Source organism: Microplitis mediator, chromosome 4, assembly GCF_029852145.1.
Source record: "Microplitis mediator isolate UGA2020A chromosome 4, iyMicMedi2.1, whole genome shotgun sequence".
Classification (NCBI taxonomy): Eukaryota; Metazoa; Arthropoda; class Insecta; order Hymenoptera; family Braconidae; genus Microplitis; species Microplitis mediator.
Window position 1 is genome coordinate 10,875,719 of NC_079972.1, and position 17,721 is coordinate 10,893,439.

Below are 17,721 nucleotides of genomic sequence, written 5' to 3' on the forward strand. Positions count from 1 at the left end.
ATTTTCAATATATATATTTATAAATATATACAATGCGTTTTTTTTGCCACATGGAAGTGATATGTTAGATTAAATTTTGAAAAACTGTATTTATTGTAATGATAATTATAATTATTATTAATTAATCAATTAATTGTGAATGAATTGTATATTGTGTGTGACGAACGGCAAGTGTCTATTATTAATACACTATTAATTATCTGAAAATAATTGTTATAATCATGTAATACAATATTATATAATGTTGTTAAATTTTTATTTAAAAAAAAAAAAAAAAACAATAAACATCTGCATTTACTATCCCAAGAATATTTCAAATTTTATTTAAGTTTTCAAATTACGTGTAAATTTTTAATTTCCCGCTGTGAGAATTAAAAATTTTCAAAAAAAGAGAAGTTATTGGTTTCGATTCGATTTTCGAAAATCGAGTTTTCATCAGATCTTGACGTTTTGAGATCCTAGTGTGTGTATATTACAAAATATATACATATCTATATGAAAAAAATAAAAATTAAAAACAAAATTTTTTTTAGGTTTCTGTTGCATAACTTTTAAATCTATCGACCGATTTATTTCTAACTTTAATCAAATCTAAGTCCTCAAACTTTCGACTGCCGCAAGTGCAAATCGATCGATTTTTTTCAAAAATATCAGGCAAAAATGATATTTTTTTAGCCCAACCATTTCTGAGCTCTTCGAGCTCAAAACTTTACCAATAATAAAGTTTTTGAATTCTCTGAGCTCGAAAACGACAGGAAGTTTTGGGGGTTGGCCGTGAATTCTTGTAGAACTCGACGAAATAAGACTTTTTTAAAGAATAAAATTTTTCGATATCTCGTTTAGTTTTTGAGAAAAATGGATTTCGAGAAAAATGCGATTTTTTCAAAAAAGTGAAATATTTTATGATACTGAAGTTAGCAGACGTCTAATAATTTTTGGACGATATTCTTTTTTTAGACGATAAACCATAAAAAAAAAATATTTGAAAACATTGCACCTATAGTTTTTAAAATTTTCTACATGTGCATATTTTTATTTTATTTTTTTGCAATTGATTTGTTGAAAAACTAAAATTCAAAAATTTTTAAATGTCTGCTAACTTCAGGATCATAATATTTCATAGATTTTAAAATCTTTAATTTTTTTGTATTTTTTTCTGGAAAGTGCATTTGAAGACGAAAATTTTGAAAACAAAAACGTCTGAATTAGTCCATTTTTTGAAGAAGTCATAACTTTTTGAAAAAAAGTCTTATTTTGTCAAGTTCTACAAGAATTCGCGATCATTTGGTGGCGCCACGGAAACCGTAACTTCCCTAAATATGCACACAAAATATTTTCAAATTTTTTCACATGCATTTTCAAATATTTTATCATAAATATTTAATTTATTGATTTATTTAAAAGAAAACAAAATTTTAAACAGATTTCAATTTAAAATAAACAAATTCAAAAACTCCCGCCAAAAAAAGTAGATGTCACTACAATAAGTGTATACATCAGCGTTTCCAAGAAAGCCGCAGTGAAACGTCGACTAGTGACGTCAATGATTTCCCAACATTCAAACAAAATATAGCCGTAAGTAATAATTATAAATCATAGATAATCATCTAATCACTCACTCATATTAAGAAAAAAACAAATTTAATTGCCAATGACGCACCGAATAAAAACACCATATCTAGACAATTAAAATAAAACAAAAAAAGCAATAATCCTTATCGTTGGTAACACTGTCAATTTATTGAACATATATTCTCATTCTCAGTACAGCATAGTATACTATTAGGTGATATATTTATAGCTGGTTAGACTTACAGTGGTTACAGACGACAAATGTAAACAGTATTTTTTTTTTTTATTAAAATATTAAGTGCAAAAGTGACGAAAGTTATTTAAATAAATATATTTATATACTTTCAGATGTAATCCACTAACAAGTCCACCAATAAAGTAAAATGTGGGATCTTATCCAGCGTGCTGTATAAAAAAAAAAGTATCAGTCCTCGGTCTCGATAAAAAAACAAACCGTGAAAAAAAAAGACGAGTTTGGTTGTCAGTGTGCGCGTAAGAGTACGTGTGTGTGTATATTGTAGTCGTGTGTGTGCAGGACACGAGAATTTACTGCTGGCTGCAGTTGGATGTGGACGGCGGCCTAGAATTCATGGAAGTGCAATGCGAGATGTGCTACATGAACTTGTCGTCAGACTTGCCATTGGTATGTATTTATAAGTATATATATTTTTTAATTAAATGTATGGAAACATTGGTTTCGGTAAAGCTAAAGAAAACAGTAATTAACTATCAGCATATTTAAAACCCACGCCCAAAAAAAAATCTCATCATCGTTTTCTCCAATTCTGGGAAAAAAAATATACTCCCATTAGGGAACAACAGATTTTTCTGAGTATCCCTATCGGGTAGGCAGCATGTATATATTTTTCATTTGCCATCAGCCATGAGGCACTTGAGTTGTTTTTTTTATTTTTATTTTATATCTACATATATATATGTATATTTTATAGTATTAGTATTCCTACTATACTTACTATGCCTACTGTATATATATATAAGTATATATCTGTATATAATTCCCGCGTACAGTCACACGCATTACGACGCAAGAGACCAGAGAAAGATGTTTATCTCGTAGTCGACTTGTATATATATATATATATATATATTTATATATATATTACATTTTTGCATTTGTAGGTTTACGATGAAATGGAATAAAATTTAAACCTACGTCACTATTTTATTATTATTATTAATGGGGTTTTTTAACTTCATTTTACTTTTATATATATATGTTTATATATATATATATATTAGACTGTTGTGTTGCAGCAGCTTTTTTATGCTCACTGTTAAAAATTATGTGAACTACTAGTCAGTTTCCAGTCCCTTAGAAACTTGGACTAAATATACAGAAGAAAAAGATTTCTTGGGGCGGGAAGAAATTTTTTGTACCAAGAAATTATTTTTTTATAAATTTATTATACGACAGTAATATTGATAATTTTTTTTTATAGATTTTGTAATAATTAAAATTTATTTTGATGATTAAGATCATTGATAAGATACAATACTATAAGATAATAAAAAAAAATGAGTCAATTTGCAGCAAAACACTTGACAGAAGTCAGGCTCTCGAGATATGTCGATTAAAATATTAATTTAATAGATTTAAAATTATTTTTTAAATAAGAAGTATAGCAGTCAGTAAAAATATACAATTGTCTCTTAAAATATTTTTATTGATAACATACATACCGTTTTTGGCCACCTAGAAATTTTGAATAAAATAATTTGTAAAATACGCAACATAATTAATTTTTTAAAATGTGTTTGAAGATATTTTTATCACACTATTGCAATGAAATTTTTTTTAAATACGTTTTCATTATTTTAAATAAAGTATTAAATGTCCAAAAATGGAGCAGTGGCCACAAATGGTACTTCTACCCTATATGTATATAAAGCGGGTACCAGTAGGGACTGAAAATCGGGTACTTTTTTAAGTATAGCTTAAATATAAATTTAAAAAGTCGGAAATAAATTTTTTACGACCTAATTTATGATACAGAATTTAAAGGCATGAAAAAATCTATTGAGTCAAATAGTTTTTTTAGTTATAAGAATTGAAGCTCAATTTCTTATTAAAGTCTTAATGAAATATTTACTCAAGTTTTATCATTAAAAAAATAGTCATTAAATTTTTTTAGAAAATTACATGGCCTTCAAAAAGTCTTGAATGAATTTATAAATTTTAAATTTATAGTACAGTAAAAAAAAACAATAAATAGTAGAATTCTTTTTTTGTCCTGTTTTGAAAATGAAAACGTATTCAAATTTTGGGCTACTTTTGAAAATTATAATGGAGGACTGTCCTGTCAAAGTGACTTTTAAATTGTTTACTAAAAAAATTACAAACCGAGCATGAAAATAATATTGCCACTAAATAAGAGTCTAATATATACTATACATATATAAGATGAAATTCCAAGTTGTTAATTTGATATAAATAACCCATTGTGCATCTGATTTATTTAAATTTAAAAAAAAACTATTATCAAGCTTCACTAATAAATATTAATATATACAGTATATCGCTTAATGATATATTAATACAACACGTGTAATTTTATTTCCGTATTCAAATGTGGCTTTATCTTTAATATGATAATTATTCTATTGATAACAAGTGTTTTCTTTATTTTTTTTATTAATTAATCATTCTTTGTTTTGTTTTTTTTTATGACGTTTATTGAATGTTACTAATAGTTCATTTTTATCTCGCGAATAATCAAATTTTTTATTTACTTAAAAATAAATAATTAAATTATTTTTAGTGATCACTTTGTAAAAAATAAGAGTGAGTGAGTTTAAATTTACTTAGTATAGATGATGTTGAAAATATAAATTTAAATGAATCAGTATACAATATATGAAGAAATGTATGTATGTATATATATACACGAAAAAAAAAGATTTTTTGACCCAAAATATTGTAATTCGCTTCAAGGAAATTTTTATTTGTCCTAAAAAATTTTTCAAATTATAAATTGAAAATAAAAATTTTCTTGGGGTCAAAAAAAATTTTTTCTAGTCTAGGGGATACGCTACCGGACCTCTCTCTCACACTCAGAAAAATAAACGGGACTATCTTTGTTGCACTCGTAGAGTAAATGAGAATTTTAAAACAATTTTTCTTGGAGACGAATTAGAATTTTTGAAAATACGAAATTTCTAGCCTTCTATTAAGGTTCCAAAAAACGCTAAAGACTCTCTATTTTAGGTTTCGAGTATTTGCCCGTGAATTAAGTGTAATTGAAAATCGATTACCGTTACCCCTTAAGGAGGGTCTACAGTAATTTTTGTCCAAGCTTTGCTCCCAAACAAAACCTCTAAACGCGAAATTGAGAACGAGGCTCGATACATTATTCTATAATCTAGTAATCTATATTTTCCTTTTTTAAAAATGTTCATTTGTTTAAGATAAAAATATGGACAAAGTTTCGATTTACTACGCAAGTACAAGGATAGTACCGTTCGTCGACTTGAGTGTGATAGAGAAAAAAGTTCAGACCCCTCTTAAGAAAATTTTTGTTTTCACTTTATAATACAAAATATTTCTTGCGCCAAGGAAAACCTTTTTTTCTGTGTGTATATGTATGTATGTGTGGATGTATTTATGTATGTATGTATTTATGTATGTATGTATGTATTTGTTTAAAGAACAAGATCGTTAGTATTCGTACAAATATATAATTCAATGGAAAAATAAAGTACGTTAGCTTAACTTTGAAATAATAATGAATAAAAGAATTTCTTATTATTCAGAGTTTTCTGCTTGTTATTCTACATTATCTTACGTATAAATTTAACGGAGCGAGTTCAATGAATTGCTAGATTTTGAAATTATTAATTTCTTAAGGTCTTATAATATAGCAAATATTTCTCTGAATAAATATGATAACTAATTAATAAATAAATAATGATGATGATAATAATGAATAAAGAAGGTAGTAAATGAAATTTACTTCACGATAAGTTGACCAATGATTTTGTATATTAACAGTATGTAACAGTAGTTATTCTATGTATCATGTGCACTAGCTTTTAATTTGTATCCCCCACTGTTTAATATAAGTCCTCGTCTTATATATACATGTATATATATATATACATATTCGTACTCTTCAATCTAATTCCAGTTGCTTAGACTCTGTTGCAACGGTCACTTTCCTTAATTTGCTTGTTACATTACATACATATTTTTTTTTATTAAAAATAATTGTAAGTGCCGGTATATATTTTAAAACTATTTTTAACTCTTTGAATTATGTTCTTTAATTGCTCGTAAATAATTTATAAAAGTACTTAATTTTTTGTGAGTGTGAATGCAGCAGATATGAGACAAGTTTTAAATTAAAAATAAATGAATTAAATAATTAAAAATATATAAATAAAAATAAATGCACATACTGATTTACAAATTTTATAAATCTGCATTTTTTTATTTTATTTGATTTAAATTTAATTCACTTATTTTTAAATTTTAAATTGTTGGCTACGTAAACATGAGTGTAAATGTAGCAGATATCAGACAAATTTTTAATTATTAATTATTAATAAATCGAGTAAATAATTAATAAAGTAAAATTTAAAAAAAATACGCATTTAAAAAATTTTGAAATTAATAAGTGCATTTTTTATAAATATTTTTTTTTAATTATTTACTCTATTTATTTATAATTTTAAATTTGTCTGATGTCTGCTACATTAACAAAAATTTTTTTGCTAAATGGGACAAGTGGGAATTCCTTATATTTTTGAATAAATAAATAAAATGTAAGCAGAATAAAAATAAAAACATGCGTATGTAGATCAATGAAAAATCTGTACACGCATTTTTTTAAATTTCATTATTTCAATTTATTTATTTATTTAAAATTTATAAACTGTCCCATGTCTGCAACACTCACACTCATTTTGCTAAAATTGTTTTTTAATTAAAAAAATTTTTTAATTAACTAAGTAATTACATTCTATTTTTATCTTATCGAATTCTAAATTAACTACGCACAAAAAAAAATTTGATAAAGTTAAAAAAATCAATTTTTTAATTGAAAAAAAAAAATCCTATACACGTAAATTGTTATCTAGAATTAAGTGAAAAATAATTTAAAAGTCATGTTAAGAGTTTTAAAATTACATAATTTATAATCTCGCTTCTATTTTTTTTCTTTTTCTTTTCTAGTAATGGGAAGTTAGGTATGCCGACCATAATGCCTCTGGAACGGGCCACCAAAAAGATGCAGTATCAGCCCTCGGAACTAAATTCTTATGGCCTGTTAAAGCATGGTCACGATCGCTTGGAAAACCGTCCAATAATGACTCACTCAAACGTGGAAATGTATAACAAACAGTTGGAAGTAAATAATTCCAGTTGTAAAGACGTCTCTCGACTCGATTGTGGTCGATCAGTGAACGATGATCCGAACAATAATAATTACTGTAATAATAAACATTGCGATGTAAATTCACATAATTTTAATAATAATAATACTAGCCAACAGTCGCGATTTTTTGTGCGCGATAAAAGTTATAACAGAAGACACTTATTATCCGCGAGTGATTGTGTGTTAAACAGCGATTGTGTCACGGCAATTGAACGTTTAAAATCAACAAAACAAATTATGACAAACTCTGAACCAATAACTCCAACAAAAGAATGTCGATCGAGTTATTGTTACAGTAGTAATAATAATAATAATAATAATAATAATAATAATAATAATATTAATAATAATAATAATAATAGTAGTAATAGTAGTAGTGATAGAATGTCTAGTTGTTATAATCGTAAAAGTCAATTAAAATGTCTCTTACATGCTTTTATCATAATTTCTATTGGATTAATATGTACAAGTTCGGCAAATGAATGTGGTGTTGGTCTCACAACTCCAGGACGTAAGTTATAAATTTATTAATTAACATTTTTAAATTAGAACTTTTCATAATTTTTTTATTAAATAAAAACTGATATAAGTTACTATTTATTGAGACTATTAAAAATGTCATTTATATTTAATATAACAAAATTAAAGCCGGTAGTCAGTAAATATTTTTAGCCTGACGCGAGTGATATTGACAATTTTCTATATTTATCTGTAATTTATAATGATAATGATGATAAATAATTATGAAGGTTTGTATTATTAATTGAAAACAAAAATTTTCATAGGACGAGAAAAAATTTATTGAAAGAAATTTTTTCGTGTCCTAGGAAAATTTTATTTTATCGAAGCGAATAAAAATTTCTTAGGCTAAGAAATCATTTTTTTCTGTGTATAAAATGAGAACACAAACGAATTATTCATATTGATATTTAATTCAAAACACCAGGACGTTAATTATAAACTTATTAAAATTTTTTAATTAAAATCTTCTATAATTATTTTATTAAATAAAAATTAATGTCACTAATAATTGAAATTAAAAATTTTCATTTATGTTTTTAATAATTTAAAATATTTAGTACAACAAAATTAAAGCCGGTAGTCAGATTTTTTTAAATCCAATGCCAGTATTATTGACAATTATTATATTAATCTGTAACATAATAATAATGATAAATAATTATGGTTTCTATTACATATATATATTAATATTAATGGTAATAATTGTAAGAAGTTCATGAAAAAATTTACCAAGGCATTAAAATTTGCTTACTAGACAATAAAAAATAAAAGTTAAAGTTTTATCTTTCATTTTTGAATTCTGGTGACGAGTTTAAATATATGTGTGTATATGTATACTCATATATCCAGAAAATACAGTACAGTTACGATGAAAAATAGCCTGGTAATTTTAAGTAATTGGATTATTACGTATAATTGTACAAAAGCCGATGAATTGAATGGCAATAAAATGAAATATGATACTTTTTTTTTTATTCGTATTAACATTTATAAATGTATAATGTTAAATTATAAAACACGATGCATGTGTAGCATATATATATATGTATATTATTTAATATAAAATGTATGTGTTTTAAAATAGGAACTTATCCTTTGAACGATATTGTTTTGAAGTACGGCCAACCCTTGAGGATTCTTTGTATACTGAATCAGACATCCGTTGACAAAAAGTACCCTGGTAGAAATGCATCGGACTTATATTTCTTCAGAAATGAAAAAAGAATGGAACAAGAGTACTTTCGTATTATCAATTCAACTACTATTGAAATGTTTGTCGAAACACCACCTCCTAGTAGAGACATGTATTATTGTAAATTACGGACTGAACCTGCAACATATGAACTCGTTTGTCTTAATCAAGTCGCTGTTGGATGTGAGTAATTTTATATATTTATTTATTTTCATATTTAGCTATGAGATTATTTTTATTAAACATTTAAATGAACATCGCGCGTAAATAGTTTATATTTATCAGTAGGTCATGAGCTTTTTTATAAAATATAAATATATATAGTCACGTGTATTAACACAACATAAAATATGAATTAAATATTATAGCATCATCATTACAATCGTGTCTCTGAATCTTGTATGTTTTCAATATAACCGTTATCGTAACTTATTTATTTACTCGGGTTAAAAGTCATCTCATGGGAAAGCGACTGATTCATTCCATCAGTCACATATTTTAGTTATTTAGTTTTTATTTCTTCCGTAATCGAATCCTAGAATTGATAAATTTTATTTACAATTTTAATTTATTATCTGTAATTATCTAGTATAAATTAATGACTCAAAATAAATATAAAAATATTTATTTATTTTTTACAGTTGAACCACAAGCGCCGAATAATTTTTCTTGTATATCATACAATTGGGAAAATTTGAAATGCTCATGGATTCCGGTTGAAAATTATGTCCAAACAGATCATTCAATCAGTTTTGTAGCAGCGCGTAAACTTTATCCGTGTCCAAAACAGGATTTAAATTTTACCGCAAATTTTTGTGAATGGGATGTAAATTCAAATCCACTTTATCGTCAAACAATGGAAAATTATACATTTATAATGAATATAAAAAATTTGCTGGGAAGTATTACAGCACAATTTAAATTTAATCACTTCGGAAATGGTTAGTATAAATAATTATACATTTACTTTATTTTAATTACAGCAAAATATAAATGTTTATTGATAAATTATTTTAGTAATACCAGCGGAGCCGGATAATTTGACAGTTGTCAATAAAACAACAGAAAGCGCATTACTGTATTGGGAAGTATCTTATCCCATGCAAAACTTTCCAAAAGGTTTACATCACCGAATAGCTTATCAGCATCAATGGGATCGAGATAAAAAATGGCAGGTAATGTATATTATTTATTTTTATTTTTTAATTTTAATAATCATATATATAGGGGGTTGAACGGGGTACTGCGAGAAATACAAAATTTTCGGGGACTCAAATACGTTAAATTTTTTTTTTTTTTTTTTTTTTTTTTTTTTTTAATGATATTCAAAGTAAATAGAAAAAATTGTCAGTTGCCATTAAAAAAAAAATTTCTGAATATTAAATAAATTTGAGTAACAGGGGTTATCAGATATTTTCGGCTGGGTTTTTTTCGGAAACAAAATGTCTGAATACAAAACACAGACCGCACTTTGATGCATTACTGTCTAATCTAGCGAAGTGCGCTTTAATTGTTTCATAATATTCGTTTGTTTAAGAGAAAAACTCGGCCAAAGTTTCCATTTACTGTAAAAGTGCAACAAAGATAGTACCGTTCGTGGACTTAAGTGTAATAGAGAGAAAAGTGCGAACCCCTGGTAAATTAAATTTTCTTGTCATTCACTGTCACTCGATTTTTGAAAAAGTTTAGCTACTTTAAATTATTATTTTTCTATTTGTTAATAACAAAGTAAAAGACTTAAATTAGTTTTAATTTTAAATTAAGATATTTTTAAAAAACGCAATTATATATTGCTTAAAGTAATAGATTAAAAAATTATTAAAAGTTGATTAAATTTAAAATATTTTTAAATTGATTATTAAAATACCTCTGAAGTAGTGATAGTGATGTGAAGCAAAGCATATGCTCGTCATTTGACGTCAATTGACCAACTAAAAAAAATGACCGCCGGTAATTTTTTGAATTTAATGGTGATTCCCGCCAAAAATTATTAAAAACTTGACCAAAAAATGACCGAAAAATTTTCGACGGTCATTTTCCATCTAAGTAGTTGAGCAAGCCAAATTTGTTTATTACCGTCAGAATTTTTAGATAAATTTTGTTTGAATATTTAAAATATTTAGGTTGCATATGAAATAGGCTGGCTTTTTTTGAGAGAGGAGTTTTCGTAAAAAGAAAAAAAAGTACTCTTGAATTTTTGTGACTGACCAAAGAAAAATGGCGTCAATTGCTCGTGATTTGACCAAAGTTAAAAATGATCGTCATTTCGCATCACTAATTTGAAGTAATTTGACACTGGGAGTTCTTATATTGTAAATTAATAAGAAAAAAAATTAAATTGATGAAATACTATTTTTTTAGAAAAAAAAATTTTTTTGGAAATAATGAAAAGAAAATTCAAAAAATGCTCAATTATATTTACAAGTGATTGTGGAATGATTGAAAAACAATTAAAAAAAAAAAATTTTCATAAAATTTCAGGGATATCCCGTTTTGCCCCTATATATATATATATATATATATATATATATATAACGACATTACATAAACACTTGCAATAATTTTCATTGTCATTCTAAAACTCGATTGCCGTAACATAAAATAGAAAAAAAGTCATATATATTACGCTCGTGATAATTTATTGCAATTAAAAATATATCAAGATGTTTACAGTAATACTCTAAACGCCTTTTCACGTGATTATCATTATTGATAAAAGTAAACTTCTATGAAATTAATATCACACTTCCTGTAAAGATTTTCTTTTATAGATTTTTTTATTTTTAACGATAACTCTTTTTTTTGTGATTACATTATTGTAGGTAGGCGTTTATAGGAAAAAAAAAAAATACTAATTGTAAAATAGACAATTATAAATAATAATTATTTTTTTTTTCAGTTAATAAATATAACTAATGACGTTCATGTGCACAAAAGATATTACAATTTAACGAGATTGGAATACGCCAATACAGTTTATGACGTGAGAGTATTTATGAAGAGTTCTGTTGCCATAGGTGAAGATAAATGGAGTAAATTTAGTGTTATTACATTCCGTACACCACCAAGATGTGAGTTTTATTTATTTATTTATTCATTTACCGCAGCGCAAAGTGGATTAATAATTATAAATAATAATTGTTTTTATTTACTAAATAGTGCCTGGACGATCACCACGTACGGATATCGGAAGTTTTGAAATAGCAGACAATAATGCACACAGAGATATTTATTTATATTGGCAAGCTATACCGCCTTATTTAGAGAACGGTAATAATTTCAAGTATCAAGTTGCTTTGATTGAAGAAAACGGAGTCAGGACTTATCGCCCGCCAAATGAAACCACTCGTTCTTATGCTGTATTTAAAAACATTGGATTCGCCAACTATCGTTTTCACGTTACTACAAGTAATGAAATGGGTGTTTATCCCAACAGCGCTACTATTTATGTGCCCAATGCAGCCAACAGTAAGTATTTCATTTGGATAAATAAATTTAAATCTACAGATTTACTTATTTATTTATTTCTCAAATATTTTCAGTGCCTGGTGAACCTTTGGCGGTTACTAAGATAGCATTCGATGAAGGATTGTACGAATTGTCATGGAAGTCACCGACAACCAACACTGAAATAATAAATTACACGATATTTTGGTGTGAAAATAATCGTGATCGTCCTTACCAATGTACCGTAAGTATAAATATTTATTGTTAAATATTTTGTATGGCAAGAGATGAAACAAAACGATTTTAGATGACAGTAGAATCTCTCTAACTTGGAATACCCGCTTCTCGTTTCTTACAAAAAAGTGACGTGTCCGTTTACTGACGCGATTCTGTAATTTTGATAATTTTTTTGTTAGAGAGCCTCCACTGTACCTGCATTTAAATTTAAAGTTAAAATATCTGGAGCCAACTAAAATTTTATCGAGACAATTTAAGACCAATAGCACGTGTGCAAATTTAGTAGACATTGAAACTCAAAATTTAAATGCGTGACAAAAAATACTTAATTGATAAATTAAAAATATATTTTTTTTTCTGTTATCAGGGATATCTCGACTGGGTCCACGTGCCTAGAAATACAACTATATATAATATAACAGTACCCCATCCCCAGAAAGTTTATCAATTCGCAGTGTCATCGAACTCAGCAAAAGCAAGCAGTGGAATGATTTGGGCATCTTGTACAGTTATTCACAATAAAGTATCCAGTAAAATGAAATCCGTGTGGATAAATACTATTGGATCAGATGTTATTGACATTGGCTGGAAACTCGATTGTTCTGATCGTATCGGTGTCGTTGAGGGATTCATTATTTACTACTGTCCAATAGTTTCACCTAAAAATTCAACGTGCAAAGAAATGAAGAAAAATACAACAGTACGCGCAGACCCTAATACTATGCGCAGTACTGTCACAGGGTTGAAACCATATACTACTTATAAAATAACAATAGCCTTCTGGACAAAGACTGGCCAGGGATTGGAAAGTGATCCGCTTTATAATACAACTCTCGAGAGCGCTCCAACATCACCACCGCAAAATGTCCAGGTCAGTTACATTACAAACAGTTCAATGTTCGTGACATGGCAGCCACCGACGGCAATGAACGGCGTACTCCGTTACTACGAGGTCCACTACAGCGGTAATTCACTTAAAGTTGAAGAAGCGACGACATATGTTTTGTTGAAAGATTTATTGTCTTATAAAAATTACAAAATAACTGTGACTGCTTGTACGGTTAAATGCAGCGTTGGGTCATTGCCAGTTTATGCGCTGACTGAAATAGGCGTACCAGGTAAAATAAATCGACCGCCAGTTGTCAAAATTCAGGACTCGAATTTGGCGATTGTAGTTTGGAGTAAACCACAAAATCCCGGTGGAAAATTGGATTACTATCAAGTGTCTTCACCAGGACTTGATATCATAAATAGTAACGTAACTGAGGCTAAAATATCGATACCTGGTTGTCTAGCTAATGAACGTGACACAACATACAGATTTCATGTACGTGCTGTTAATGTTAATAACAGAGGTGAGCATTTAGTAGGACCGTGGTCGGACATTGGAGAGACCAGTTGCTGGAATGGAGGGCCATCATTCCATGTATGGATTATCATATGGACAATTATTGGTATCAGTATTATTGCTTTCTTATTGTGTGTCGCCTATACGACGAAACGAATGTGGCGAAAGTGTAAAGTTATGAAGCATTGTGAAATAAAATTGCCACCAGGTTTAGCTGATGAAAAATTATTACAAAAACCTGGTGAACAGCACATCAGACAGTCATCAGGTGACTCGAGTGTATGCTCAAGTGCTCAAGAGTCAGTGACGTCTTCATTAACTTCAAATTCCCATGTATCAAATGACAGTGGTACGGAAACTGATCCAGTAACGACCTTGCAAAATAAATTATTGGACTCAACATTAGGATGGGAGTCATCGAGTTTGCGTCAGCGGAACGTCAGTGGTGGTACTACTAGACCAGCTTTAACAGACGCAAGATGGGATTCTTATGTAAAAGTTGCTAAAGCCGGTGAAATACTTGATGACACATTGTCATTGGCACGTTCAACTCCTAATTTAACAGACAATTCGTGTAACGTAATACCACCACAGACTTGGTCATCAACTGGATACATCAGTATGCCGTCTTCCGAAGATGTTTCAACACCAATTTCAAGTCCCGTTCCTCATGAGGCTTCAAATATCGGCGGTAACTACAGTGTCATAGGACTGATGCCAACCAAAGTACCGGCACCGCGATCCAAGAATGAAGAGACACCGGAGTCATTGACAAACGCTCTGCTAAACAGCAAAGCCGATGCTACGCCCAACATTCCGTACGTGACTTTCGCGTCCTTGGATCAGAAGCTCAAAGAGCAACAGTCTCTGGATTCGTTGAGTAATTTAGACAAATTGGCTTTCATTGGCTCTACGCCCGTTTCTAAAGACCTATTGAAGCCTATGACTGTAGACCCGAGTAATAAACCGTACGTCCAAACGGGTCTGATAGACAATTTAAGAAATCCGTCCGTCAATACGACGTTAAATAAATTAATGCCGAAATTTCCAAGCCCGCCAACTATTTCGCAGCAACTGGGTGGTGATCCCTCAGCATCTAAACAATACGTCGCGGTTGCCTCTATCTCGGAAACTAAACCGAAAAATGTTAATGAAAAATTGAATCAACAAAACGTCAATACAACAGATACCTCATCCAATAAACCTTACGTCCAAGCATCAACGGTCTTACAGATGTTTCAAGACAAGAAACACGACACTCCAATGTACTGGGAGACCAGAGGTGACGGTGATTCAAAGACCAACGCGGATACTGACAAAGGATATATAAAAGATAACACGATTAAAACAGATGATCAAACTGTTGAAAGAAATCTAACAGCCCGACAAGCAGTATCGAATAGTGGTGATACCGCTCAGCATATTTTTTAGACTGAACAAAAATATTATTAACGTCAGTGTGCGTGTAATTTCTTTCCTCTTGTTTACGTTCTGTTAAATGTTATTTTTATTGGGTCGGATGGAATTACGAGAAGCTTATCTGTGAATGATTTGTTAATTGTAAGTACAATATTTCACTGATACCTTTTTATAATTCAAGTATCGAGGTCAACTGTACTCTTGTCCATGACGATATTAATATTAATTATTTAATGTTATTAAGCCGTGGATTTTAAATATCAAACTTACGCTATTATTATTTTCTTATAGAAAAATTTTATCGATCACGATTTTTTAAATTCACGGATTTGTGGTTTTTTTTTTTTATTATTAATGCAGGTTGTTATCGATTGTCGTCTATTGTTCGATAGTAATTTTTAAGGAATGATAAATTTAATATTAAAAAAAAAAGATAAATAATAATAATAAATTCTGGACTTGAGTACTGCTCAGCTTATTTGCGAAAGTATGTACAAAATACTTTTATATATTATATATATATATCTATATTAAATTATAAATTTTTTTGCAAATAATTACAAACTTAGTAAACAATCAAGTAAATTATAGCCATATAATTAAAATTAGTTATAAAATAACTAGTTTTATATCGCGTGTTCTTGCTAAAAAATTGGCGCGCAATTAAACTTAGTGCTGAATAATTAATATCGATTATTAATTCATTTAATTATTATTGCTATTACTATTAATAATATTATTATCACGCCTTTTTTTTATTTTATAATCAATTATTTTTTCTTTCCACAAAAAAAATTTCGGCATGTTTTTTTTTTTTCAATTCGTCGAATAAACTGTATATAGATATGCATGACTTGAATATTTTATCATTTATTAAACTAAATATTAAAAATAAAACGTAAATATATATGTACGCCATGTCGTGAAAGACAGAATTTAATGACGGATCATATTGAGCAAGCAGCAATTTAATTATTTACATTACGTTATTACTATTGGGTATTAAAATTTTCATTGCCATTTGACGGGTTAATTTTGAGAGATAAAATATACAGGAAAAAGATTTCTTGACTTTTGCTTAAGAAATTTTTTGCGTTTTGAATTAAAAGGAAAAATTTTGATAGGATGAGAAAAAATTTTTTGATCCCAATTTCTCGCTCCTGAACATTTTTTCGCATCCCAGGAAAATTTTTTTTGTTCAATTCATAATACAAAATTTTCTTAGACTAAGAAATCATTTTTTTCTGTTTAAGAAATAAGCGCGCGAACGAATATTCAATTCAAAATTTAAATTATTAAATTAGTCGTGAGTTTCAGAATTACTTTTAAATTTTTAAATTATGAAAAAATCCAAATTATTGTAAAAAAAAAAAAAAAAATTGTAATTCCATGGAGATTGAAAATTGAATATTTGAAATTCAAACCGAATATTTAAATTCCATTTGAAAAATTCCAATGATATTCGCACACCGCAAATAAAAAATAAATAAATGGATAATGAGAATGATTAAATTAATAATAGAAATAAAGGTGTTATGCATAATATCTCTACGCTAGTCATTGAGTGAATACATCAGTCTACACGACAATCATTTTTTTTTTTTTTTTTTTTATTAATTACCATAACTACAGTACATAAAAAAAATTACAATCGTGTTACTATGATATTGTAGTAATTAATAAAGTTTGTGAGCTTAAGTTGTAAAGTTAATTTTTTTTAATGCCGTAAAACTTACCGTTTACTGTTCGTCAATAATTAATAAATATTTAATTTATAAAATCGTTGGAGACTGATGTAAAGTACCCAAGTTACTAATTTTTGTTTGTGAATTGTCAATTTAAATAATATCCAATATTTATTTTGTCCCGATATTTAATATTTTTAAAATTCAATTCGACGAATCTCTTTCCCGCGTAAATAAAATTCGCTCCAAAAAAATTCAAAACAAATTCGACATGTGGAACTTCTAAATTTGAGACGGATTAGAACTTCCAGTGGAACTTTTTTGGAATTTTGGTAATTTTGATAGTAGGAAAAAATTTATGTCAGCGAAATTTGTAATTGTACTACATTTTACCCTGGTTTCAAAAAAGATTCTCATGAGACCATCGGTTTCCTATGGAAACTTTTGTCAAAACGAGGGTAAAATGTATCAAAATTACGTTTTGAAAAATAGGTTTTAAAAAATTTATTTTTTGACTCAAATTTCGCTCATAGAAATGCCCAAATAAACTTTTTTTTTTACTGTCAAAATTACAAGTTCAAAAAAAGTTCACGATGTTCAAATTTGTCTCAAGTTTCGAAGTTCAAAATCTCGAAATTTTTTGGAACGAATTTTTTTACACGGGTTCCTATAATAGATACAAATAATCAACCGATCAAATTAATTATTAATTATCATCATTATAAGTAATTTAAAAATAAATAATCGAATTATAAATTACTTGATTAAAAAAATTACCATTTTATTTTGATATATATAAATTTAGTAACATTAAATTGCGTATTTTTTTATAAATAAATTATTAACAAACTATCAAATTAATCGTGTATATTTTGATTTAATAAATAAAAAATAAAAAATGATTAT

The 17,721-nt window shown here is 27.8% G+C and overlaps 1 protein-coding gene across 2 annotated transcripts; it reads left to right on the forward strand.

Moving 5' to 3' along the window:
- Positions 1 to 1,710: 1,710 nt before the first annotated feature.
- On the forward strand, positions 1,711 to 16,762 carry LOC130666613 (cytokine receptor). Of its 2 annotated transcripts, XM_057467769.1 has the most exons (10): positions 1,711 to 1,835; positions 1,921 to 2,215; positions 6,764 to 7,476; positions 8,572 to 8,862; positions 9,321 to 9,620; positions 9,697 to 9,854; positions 11,579 to 11,750; positions 11,839 to 12,147; positions 12,222 to 12,370; positions 12,731 to 16,762. In XM_057467769.1, exons 3-10 carry the CDS (start codon positions 6,780 to 6,782, stop codon positions 15,140 to 15,142), a joined length of 4,488 nt encoding a protein of 1,495 aa, XP_057323752.1. In that variant the 5' UTR covers positions 1,711 to 1,835; positions 1,921 to 2,215; positions 6,764 to 6,779; the 3' UTR covers positions 15,143 to 16,762. The 2 variants fall into 2 exon arrangements, with proteins under 2 accessions (XP_057323752.1, XP_057323753.1); XM_057467770.1 differs by lacking the exons at positions 1,711 to 1,835; positions 1,921 to 2,215 and adding an exon at positions 5,697 to 5,799.
- Positions 16,763 to 17,721: the final 959 nt, after the last annotated feature.